General features: G+C 40.4%; 1 protein-coding gene across 1 annotated transcript in view; it reads left to right on the top strand.

Moving 5' to 3' along the window:
• The window catches only part of myo1g (myosin IG), a 52,884-nt gene extending 45,061 nt beyond the window's left edge, over positions 1–7,823 (top strand). The window contains exon 22 of the mRNA XM_056254527.1: positions 7,453–7,823. Within this exon, the coding sequence (XP_056110502.1) occupies positions 7,453–7,615 (163 nt within the window). The 3' untranslated portion in view covers positions 7,616–7,823. The remainder of the gene's footprint in view (positions 1–7,452) is intronic.
• The last annotated feature ends 3,062 nt before the right edge of the window (positions 7,824–10,885 follow it).

Consider the following 10,885-nt stretch of genomic DNA (forward strand, 5'->3'; position numbering starts at 1 on the left):
CTGAATAAAAGTTGGTAACACTTTAGTTTAGGGTCCAATTCTCACTAATAACTAGTTTCTTATCAGCATGCATATTACTAGGATATTGGCTGTTTATTAGTACTTATAAAGCACATATTAATTCCTTATTCTGCAAAATCATATTCTACATCCCTAAATCACAATTCCTAAACTTAAGAACTACCTTAATAACTATTAATAAGCAGTAATTAGGAGTTTATTGAGGCAAAGGTCATAGTTAATAGTTAGCTAATAGTGAGAATTGGACCCTAATCTAAAGTGTGACCATAATTTCATCATCATACACTCTTAAAAATAAAGGTTCTTTTTTTGGCATCTATGGTTCCACGAAGAACATTTAACATCCATGGAACCTTTTCATTGCACAAAAGGTTCTTAATAATGAAAAAAAGGTTCTTTAGATTATTAAAATCTTCTTTACTCTAAGACAATGGTTCTTTTAAGAACTGTTCACTGAAAGGTTCTTTCGGAACCAACGAGGGTTCTATGGCATTGCTGCAAAAAACTCCTTTTGGAACCTTTATTTTTAAGAGTACAAGGACAAAAACATATTTCTAATCAAAATAATGCAAAATTGAGCGTTGTATCTGAATGGGAACATTGTTACATTGCTACATTGCTTTTGCTGGTGATGTACTCAACAAGCCATTAGGAGGAGACTGCAAACAAACGCACGCAGTCAGAGCCCACGGGGGCCCAAACTCATGGTGTGACGGTAAACAAAAATTATGCGCGGTGACAGCCGAGCCCCGGGGACGCAGACTGCAGTGGTTGCATGTGTATTCTTGAGTTGGTTTCCACTCTTAGGGGCGGGTTTGCAGGAATAAAGGATCTGGAAGGGACTAGAATGTGTAATGAAGTGTGTTTTTCAGGCATGGCCCAAAACAAGAGTTGTCAATGATTCACTATAATGACATGGAGATGTACAGTCACATGTGACAGAAACGCTGAATAAAAGAAGTTCTTCTGGAGGAAGGAAGGAAGGAAGGCGGGGCACACAAGAACCATACGGAGTTGCTGCTGCGTCCCAGTTCTGTCGTATGGTTTCCATGGCAATAAATAATGCAGCTCCAACTGCATCATCTTCTCATTGGTTTGGACGCCATGTCCCTGGAAAAAACAGAGCAACTCAAAAAGCTTTTTTAGAGGAATTGCGAAAAGTTCTGCATCACTTATCCAACTGGTCTAAGGCAATAGTAACCGACTTGCTCAGGAGTAGTTCACCTAAACATTTCAATTCTGTCATCATTTACTACCACATTCCAATCCAATATGTTGTTTTTTTGTTTATAGAACATTAACATTTTAAAAGTCTTATGTGTTTGGAAAAAAGCTGAAAGTAAAAGCTGACAGAATTAAATTTTTTGGCTAAACTATACCTATAATGGCCAGATTTACATTCACTTCAGAATCTCGTTGGAAGTGGTAGGTCATTCAGGTACTTTTTTTCTTTTGACACGTACTGTTTTTCGCCTACTATAGGAGGGAAGTATGCAGTTTCGGATGCAGATGCTTTTTTTCTGTGTTAATGGCACAAAAAAGTAAATTGACTACCGCAAACCACATTAGTGGTCAACCATGACTACAACAGTAGCCTGCACTAATCGGTTATTGGGGAAGTTAACAGATAATATTGAATGGGCACGAATGAAATTTAAGCCCTCTAAATCAAGGAGCATCTCGATAGTTAAAGGAAAGGTAGTAGATAAAACATTCTTCATTAATGGTGAGGCAATACCAACAGTTTCTGAGAAGCCAGTGAAGAGTCTTGGGAGATGGTACGATGGGGATCTAAAGGACACAGTTCGGGTGGGAGAAGTTAGACGACAAGCAGTGGAAGGGTTGAAGAGCATAAACAGCTGTGCTCTACCTGGTAAACTAAAACTCTGGTGCTTTCAGTTTGGTCTACTGCCGAGGTTGCTGTGGCCACTGACCGTGTACGACGTTTCTTTGACAACAGTGGATAAGCTGGAAGCGTTGATAAGTTCATACATCAGGAAATGGTTGGGAGTTCCACGCTGCCTCAGCAGAGTAGGACTTTATAGTAAAGGAATATTGCAGCTGCCAGTCTCTGCTTTAACCGAGGAGTTCAAGTGTGCCAAGGTCAGACTGGAAATGACCTTAGTAGAGTCACGCGACAAATGTGTAAGGGAGGCAGCCCCTGTGTTAAAAACTGGTAGAAAGTGGTCAGCAAAGATATCTGTAGTAGAGGCAAAGGCTGCCCTTCAAATTAGGGATATCGTGGGACAGGTACAGCATGGAAGAGGGGGTTTTGGGCTCAGTTTAGCTCCTCCTAAATGGCACAAGGCAGGCCCAGCTCAAAGGAGGAAGCTGGTAGTCAACGAGGTGCGACAGCAGGAGGAGAGGATGAGGTGTATAAAGGCCATTTCCCAGGCCAAGCAGGGAGAGTGGATGAGATGGGAGAGTGTGGAACAACGTAAGATGGGCTGGCAAGACCTCTGGTCAATGGAAGAGAGTAGGATCAGTTTCCTTATTAGGTCAACATATGATGTTCTCCCATCACCGCAGAACCTAAACCTCTGGGTAGGAGAGGATCCCTCTTGTCCTTTGTGTTCATCACCTGCCACATTAAGGCACATTTTGACAGGATGTAAGGTGGCTCTTAGCCAGGGTCGGTTTACTTGGCGCCATGACCAAGTACTGCGATGTTTGGCTTTAGCATTAGAAGGCAAGCGTAACATGACCAATAAGTTGCCACCTGTTCTAGCAAAACATTACACACAGAAGACAATATTCCTCCGCCCAGGCGAGCAACCACCAAGAAAAGGTGTTAACACCAATTCTCGCCCAGGACAACTGGAAGCTGCTAGGGACTGGAAGATGCTGGCTGATCTTGACCAACGGCTTATTTTTCCACCTGAGATTGCCACCACTAACCTACGACCAGATATTGTTTTGTGGTCTGGATCAGCACGCATTGTTCAACTGATAGAGTTAACAGTGCCATGGGAGGATGCGGTAGATGAGGCATATGAGAGGAAGAAACTGCAGTATGCTCATCTGGCCACTGAAGCAGAACAGCGAGGATGGAGAGTCCAGGTTTATCCAGTGGAAGTGGGTTGTCAAGGTTTTGTGGCACACTCTACAACCCGGTTCCTCAGAGACATCGGATTCAGCGGCCAAGAGTTGCGTCGCACAGTAAAGAACTTATCTGAAGCAGCAGAAAGGAGCAGCAACTGGCTGTGGTTGAGACGGAAAGATTGTAGCTGGCTGTGTAAAGGCCGCCACGCTACGGTTTCGTAGAATTCTTGAAAACTTGAAGAGTCTGTTGGTTTGTTTCTATACGTTCCTGTGGATATTGCGTGAATGACAGGTGGTTGGGCAGATATTGTGTTTTGCGGTAGGTGGTATGCCATACGGAACCGTTGTCCACTGAAACTGCATATTAACGCACCAGTGGGGCTCGACAGCCTTAGTCAAACGGGTTGGCGCGTATGGTCGGGTTGCGGAGAGATTGTGAGATTGTAGTTAGGTCTCAGCAGCAGGAGGGATGTGGAGGTCAGTAAGCTGGGCTGAGTTGAGTGGGGGACGAAGGGGGGTGACTCTGGGACGCCAGAGTCACTGTCGAGCCCTCTTGAGGTGTCGTGGGCTAGTCGACGAAACACTGAGGACGGAAGGTGCCCACTTGAAGACCCTAGAGATGTCCCCTACTCGGTTCAATCCAGACGGTTGTCGTGCTGGTCCTGTAGTTGCAGCCGTCGCGTGCGCTGACGCGCCAAGTACACTGCTGCCGTTAACGCCGGACAGAAGGGGAGTCACACCACCTTATGGAAAGAAGCGTAAATGGATGGAGAAGCATAGTTTACTGTAAAGCTACGTCTTAGTTTTGCTTATCTTGGCGAAAGCCGAGTACAAATCAGCATGAAGTTTTAACATCTACTCTCGTGTAATGGAAATCGTAAATCAAGCTGCTTGATTTATTTAAATACGCTTCTCCCATAAATGTTGTGTTTGAAAGGTAAACTCCTACAAATGCATATGCGATAAGGTCAGTCGCAAAAATAACTGTCCACGCCTTTTCTTAGCTCATTTTTCACTGCACATCTTTAATGAATCCTGACAGTAGTTTTTTAGCACCAGAGGGTTTGCGCTGGCAAAAGCTGTACTAAATCTCTCTTTATACAGCTTTTCTATACAAACACAGCTTTTCTTCATGACAGAATGATGCCACAATTTTCATTTTTGGGGTGGGGTTAAATCTTATCATAGATTCATAGTGGTTAATGCCCTCCAGTGCCATGTTTCACTGACCTTCTTTCGGTGAGTTGGTGAATCAGCAGGTCAGTGGGTTGATGGGTGGGTGCGGAGCATGGCATTGAGCCCTGATGGGAACAGCTGAGTGGAAAGGGAACAAGAGAAGTGAGAAGTTGCGTGACCCACAACCGGCTTGTTTCATGGGGGACTGCTGTCCACCTGTTGAAGGGGTTTAATGAGGAAAGTTTGAGTTGTTCATGGTTTGCAGTGGGTAGGAAAGAGAAAATCTGACTGAAGGAAAGAGACCATCTGATTCTGCTCCATGCTATTAGGTGCCAACCTGGAATACACTGTATGTTTAAAAAAGACCAAAAACTATAATCCATTTTTAAAGGAAGCTTATCATGGAAAATATGATTATTTTTTTTATCTTTTGAAATAAATTGTACGTTCATTTTGCAAAAATGTAAGCTGCAAAATGAGTAATTCAAAAAATCAGCATGGTTATGGTACATTAGTTGGGATCGGTATAATTCTTTAAAAAGAAATTAATACTTTTATTCAGCAAGGGCACATTCATTTGTTCAAAAATGACTTGCATAAAAAAATGAGAAATTACTATTTCAAATAAATGCTGTCCTTTTGAACTTTTTATTCATCAAAGAATCCTGAAAAGAAAAAGCATCACGGTTTCTACAAAAATATTAAGCAGCGCAACTGTTTTCAACATTGGTAATAATAAGTCATGTTTATTGAGCAGCAAATCAGCATATTAAAATGATTTCTGAAGGATCATGTGACACTCAAGACTGAAGTAATGGCCGCTGTGCTGAAAATTCAGCTTTTGCACAATATTACAATTTAATTGTATGTTTGATCAAATGCAGCCTTGGTGAGCATTAGAGACTTCTTTTAAAGGGGTGATGAACTGAGAAATCAAATTTTCCTTGAGCTTTTGACATCTAAGAGGTCATCATATTATAAGAATATCCTGTAAGTTTCAGAACTGAAAACGTCCTTGTTAGTCCAAAAAAAGCTTTTATTGACACCAGGCTCAGCAAACGACTCGTTTTTCAAAGTGGGGAACTATGACGACAAAGAGGATAAAACACCACCCCCGCAGAAGAAGATCAACGCCTACTTCAACACGGCCGGTTTAGCCCCGCCCACCGATTCGCGCATTACACGAAACTCATTATAATATGCTAAACTGTTATCCACTCACAGCAGTGGGCGTTTACTTTCAAGTCTTCAATGCAAGACGCCCATAAAAACCGAGCGTTTTTGAGCTAGGCTCAAAACTAGGGTAGAAAATAGCCTATTACTTATTCATTTTGATGTTTTTGAATGTAAAAACCAAGCGAACGTCATAAGTTGACCTCAGACAACAATATAAAAAAAATTAAAAAGCCAGTTCATGACCCCTTTAAAACATTACAACATCTTACCGACCCCAAAATTCTGAATGGGAATGTATGATATCTTCTTGGGATGAGACTGTGTTAGATATCGCACCTTTCAGCTGTGACCAAATTCACAATATATCATTGTCTTTTGATTAGTAAAATAACTTTGCAGTAGTCACCAAATTGAACACCATTTCAAACTACACCATTACAGAAGGATATCAGAGGTCATTTACTTCTAGAAGTCTTAAAGGTACAATATCAAAAACAGCCTGTTTAATTCTGAGATCAGAGAGAGAGAGTTCAACATGGGTGCAAAAAAAGTTATAAGTGGACTTGGAAAGTAAGTGGAAAAAAATGAAATGCTACAAAAGTGTGTAATATGGCCCCTTGATAATTTTCTATATTAAATTGATGTGCATTTATGAACCATTTCATTTGTGTTTTATAGACATCTGAATAAAAGAGTCTTTGTGTGCCATAGTTGTCTTTTCACTCTGAGAATTGGTGACCATTTTTAAATACTCTGAGGAAGTGAGACGACTGTGCATTTAGGGAACAGGGACAGAATCAGACAGCGGAGGTGTCCCTTCTCGTCTTTTCTGTCCTACATAGAACATTATTTTTGACTCCATCAAATGGAACTTTTTGAGCCCCACTTTACTGCCTCGGAACCACTTATATAATAGGCTGATAAATCCTGGAGGTGTTTAAAACAATGTTTTAGGTGTAATTAGCTACAATTCATATACTTTAGCTTTTCTTTTATGTATTGCATAGATAATTATTTGTCTTTTTTGTCATAGAGCATAAGTTAGTTCTACATTTCATACATTGTACATTTTGTGAAGGATTATTTTTAGTACACCACCATTCTTTGTTTTGTTTTTTGGAAATAAATAAATACAAAGTTCTTCATAAAAGTCATAAAACTCATAAAACTCTAAAAGTCATAAAACTCTAGATGGCTTCAAATACTTGGTCAGCATTTGCTGTAGCAGTGCAGTGCACTTTCAGATACCTTCCACCTTCCCCAGCTCCACCTGTATAGATCTGCTTCGGGTAATTCATGTACACTGTATTGTACAGTAGCAGCATTTCTTACATGCTCACTACAGAGTGTTGTGTATGTATTGGCAGTAGCAAGTCCCATACAGCGTATCAGATCTATTCCGCCAAGACCAAACATATCAACGTTGGTATCCATTACCATGCCAAACACGTCAAGAGTTGTCATGACAGAAATACTTTTATTCAGCATGAACACATTAAACTGATCAAAAGTGATAGTAAAGACAATTATAGTCTTACAAAAAAAAAAAATTCAAATAAATGCTGTTATTTTAAACTGTAATAATATTTCACAATATTACTATTTTTATTGCATTTTTGACTAAATAAATGCAGCATTGTTGAACATAAGTCAAGAGACAAAAACATTTTTAAAAATCTTACCAACCCTAAACATTTGAATGGTAGTGTACGTTTAAAATGTAATTGTCATATGTAATATCTATTATCAGAGACCATTTTATTAAGGCATCTGGAGTGATGGGTTGGTTTATTGTTTAATGTGGCAAGGCTCAGTCACTGTCTCTGTAAGGCTGTGTAACATACTGAACCCATAATAAAGCTCCTACATTTGATTCTCATCATGAACCACTAAAAACCAAGCAGGAACACAACTGAGTGCAAAGCTTTGCCTACTTTTGATAGGCCACAGGGAGCTGTCATAAGCTATTTTGGGGATGTATTCAGCAGCATTGTCTAGAATCAAGAGTAATTATGTCATGTCATCTGTTTGTTCCAGAGTGAAGAACACTCCTGTGCCAGTGAAAGTGTGCTCCACAGCAATCCAGGTACATATGAGCGGCAAACCTAAGAGTATCACCGTAGAGGCCAAACCCGGCCAGACCATCGCAGACTTCAAGAAGAGTCGAACAGGATTCACCTTACTGCTGCCCCATCAGTAAAGCCAAGGCTTCACAGGACATGACATAAAACCGTGTTCACCCATTCATTCAGAGACGGGGCCATAACTTTCAGAGATTCCCCATCATATCAAACAGGATTGGATTGTTTAGTAGGCCTTTATAAGTGGAAGAGAATTTCTTGTTAAGCAATGCACTTTGTTGTTTTAATGGAGTGCTGCAGTGATATAAATCACCCTGGTTCCCTCTGAAAAAAAAAACTGTTTTTTTTTTTTTATTCGCTTTTGGATTATTGCAGAAATAAGCTCTGTGACCAACAAAGATTTATGATTCTTGCTCGTATTGTTCATCATGATAATCTTCTCAAATTAACACAAGCTTTATGCATTTTGAAGACTAAATGTAATCTGCAGAGGTAAAAAGCTAAATGTAGGGTATAAACGAACTACACAGTGGTTGCATGATTTCAACGTCAACACCATTAAGCTTCAGTTAACTCTTTTTGTCTTCGAGTTAAGAAAGTTTGTAAGAACAAGATTATGAACACAACGTGAGTAAATGAGTTCATCTCTTCGGCTGATGATGTTTAATGACAATCTCGAGTCCCATTCAGACACTTGTTAGACAAGTGTCTAAATGGGACTACAGAGATAGACAAGTGAAAGCTTTAAAAAATCACAAGGGAGATTAGTGTGATCTATTTTATGACTTAGAATAAAACATGAAAATATCTTGAGCTTGTGTTCACCAAGGTGTTCTTTTATTGGCCTAAAAGAAACGTCTAAACTAGTAAGTGTTAGTGTGTCATGTGGTTGAAAAGACAATACACAGCATAAATGATTCTGCCGTCCCTCCTCTATTTTTATTTGTGCACATGAATTAGCCATAAAGTGTTGTCATGTTTTTTTAATTGTAGTTGGATCGTGTAATAATGCTATTTTATTATTTATGTACATTTCAGAGGGAACGTTCTATTGATATGGCCTTTGCACTTTTCATAACATATGTAGAGTATATTTTTACGTTATTATGAATTTATTTTATTTTCTCAGGGACAGGGTGTACTGGGACAGGGTGTACTAACTGTGGAGATGTAACCAAGAGTATTTTCATGTGTGAAAATTCACGTATTTTCATTTGAGTTTCGTGGTACACAGACGTATTTAACCAAGGTTTACAACACCTCAGATCAAACCGTACAATTGTTACTGCGCTGTAGTAGTAAATGTATACACAGAGGAGTGTTTTAATGCTTATTCAACTATGTCATCTTTAAATTGCTTAAAAACAGCAAGTATGCTGTAATCAAATCATTTGAGAGCCTTACGATATTGTTATATTAAATGCTACATGCAATGATTGTGTGTTTTTTTTATTTGCATTGTTTTTTTATGCAGTGTGTTTTATGCAGTTTTTAAACCTTATGGGTTGGGGACTCTCGTTACACATTGTGTGTGTGTGTGTGTGTGTGTGTGTGTGTGTGTGTGTGTGTGTGTGTGTGTGTGTGTGTGTGTGTGTGTGTTTTTTCTCGGCACTGAAGATTCTTAATAGTGACATGTTGCCTTACAGTCACTCTGTTTTCTATTTCCTGCATTCCACTCTCCTGCTGCGAGCATCTTTCATCCGTTCTGACATCCTTGTGTTTTCATTTTTTCTCTTTGTGATTTTTCTTTTTTTGTGTGTGTGTATGCTACTTTGAATGCACCTGTCTGCTTTTGACACTGAACTCTGTTTCTTTCTCAATGTGTCATGAGAATCATTAGTTATTGAATGTCTAAAAATATATTTTTTCACACTCTCTACTCTGTCAGTTTACTTTTTGGGTATTTGACATGAAATGTCAAGCAACGGCATTCTGTTGCATCTAAAATTATTTCAAATGACAGTTTTATATAATTATCATAGGCTACATGTCTTCATTTTAATTTAGAAATTGGCTGGGATAGGATGTTTGTACTTTAAAAAAAACAATATTGAATTAAAATAATCTTTTTAAGTGAATTGCAAGACAGTTTAAATAAAATTGTGAGGAAGAAAAAAAGAAAGTAGTGAAAGCAATTACAGCACATAAATATATAAGATGCATTTAAACCGAATCGGTTACCTAATGTAACCTCGGTTCTCTCTAGATGAGGGAACGAGTATTGCGTAAGCTAGCTTACGCTACGGGAAAGATTCATCTTTTCTGAGAAATTGAAGCCAAAAAATTATCCTATAATTTTGTATCCATTGTCAACGCAGTTCAGCTGCAGCAGGCCATGAGCGGGCTAGCTAGCAGCTCATTGGTTCGCTCACAGAGAACTGCTTAAGCCTATGAGGAGACGCGAATGAACTCTCGGCCAATGAGAGTCTGACATGCTCTCATTACGTCAGAGGCCGCCGAAACGGGCGTGGTCAGAGAGTATATTACTGGCGTCCTAGGCTGTAAACTCTGGTTTTCATAGAATGAAGCGAGAACGCTAGTAGTACAAGCGCGGCCAGGAACGCAATACTCGTTCCCTCATCTAGAGAGAACCGAGGTTACGTTAGGTAACCGATTCGTTCTCTTACGAGAGGTTCTCTCATATTGCGTAAGCTAGCTTACGCTACGGGAACACCTGGTCAACGCCGTGCGTGTTAAGCATCCACTATGAGTCCCAGGGGAGACCCCATGGAACCCTTATGAGTGGGAATAAATATATGTACATGTGACAAAGGCCAGCAGAGCGGGCCGGAGATTGTGTAGTACATAAGCACATGATAGAGAGGGACAGAGCGAAACCGGTCTGTGTGAATAACTCCCTATAGTGCAGCTCAACCAGAAGAGCTGTAACATACTAGACTGCTAGTAGTTTAGCCTGCAAGGCGGGAACTTCCAGATTGTAAAATCTGACAAAGGTGGAGGGGGAAGCCCATCCCGCTGCCACACAAATGTCATGAATGGAAATTCCGCTGGACCATGCCCACGATGAGGCCATGCCTCTAGTGGAGTGAGCCCTGATGCCCAGAGGGCATGGCAGGTCTTTTGATGCGTATGCGGCTGCAATGGCATCAACTATCATAGAGTCTGTTTCGAGGCGGCCGACCCCTTGGTGCGCCCACCGAACGAAACAAAAAGCTGCTCGGATCGTCTGACCGGAGCAGTGCGAGTAATGTATAATCTCAGGGCCCTGACCGGACACAGGAGATTAGAGTCAGATTCGCTATCGGATGCAGGCAGAGCCGATAGGGAAATAATTTGTGCCCTGAACGGGGTACCAATCGCTTTTGGGACATAACCATGTCTAGGTTTGAGAACGACTAAGGAGTCATTGGGCCCAAACTCGAGACAGG

The sequence above is a fragment of the Rhinichthys klamathensis genome, unplaced genomic scaffold, assembly GCF_029890125.1.
Source record: "Rhinichthys klamathensis goyatoka isolate OS25496 unplaced genomic scaffold, OSU_Roscu_1.1 h1tg000111l_1, whole genome shotgun sequence".
Taxonomy (NCBI): domain Eukaryota; kingdom Metazoa; phylum Chordata; class Actinopteri; order Cypriniformes; family Leuciscidae; genus Rhinichthys; species Rhinichthys klamathensis.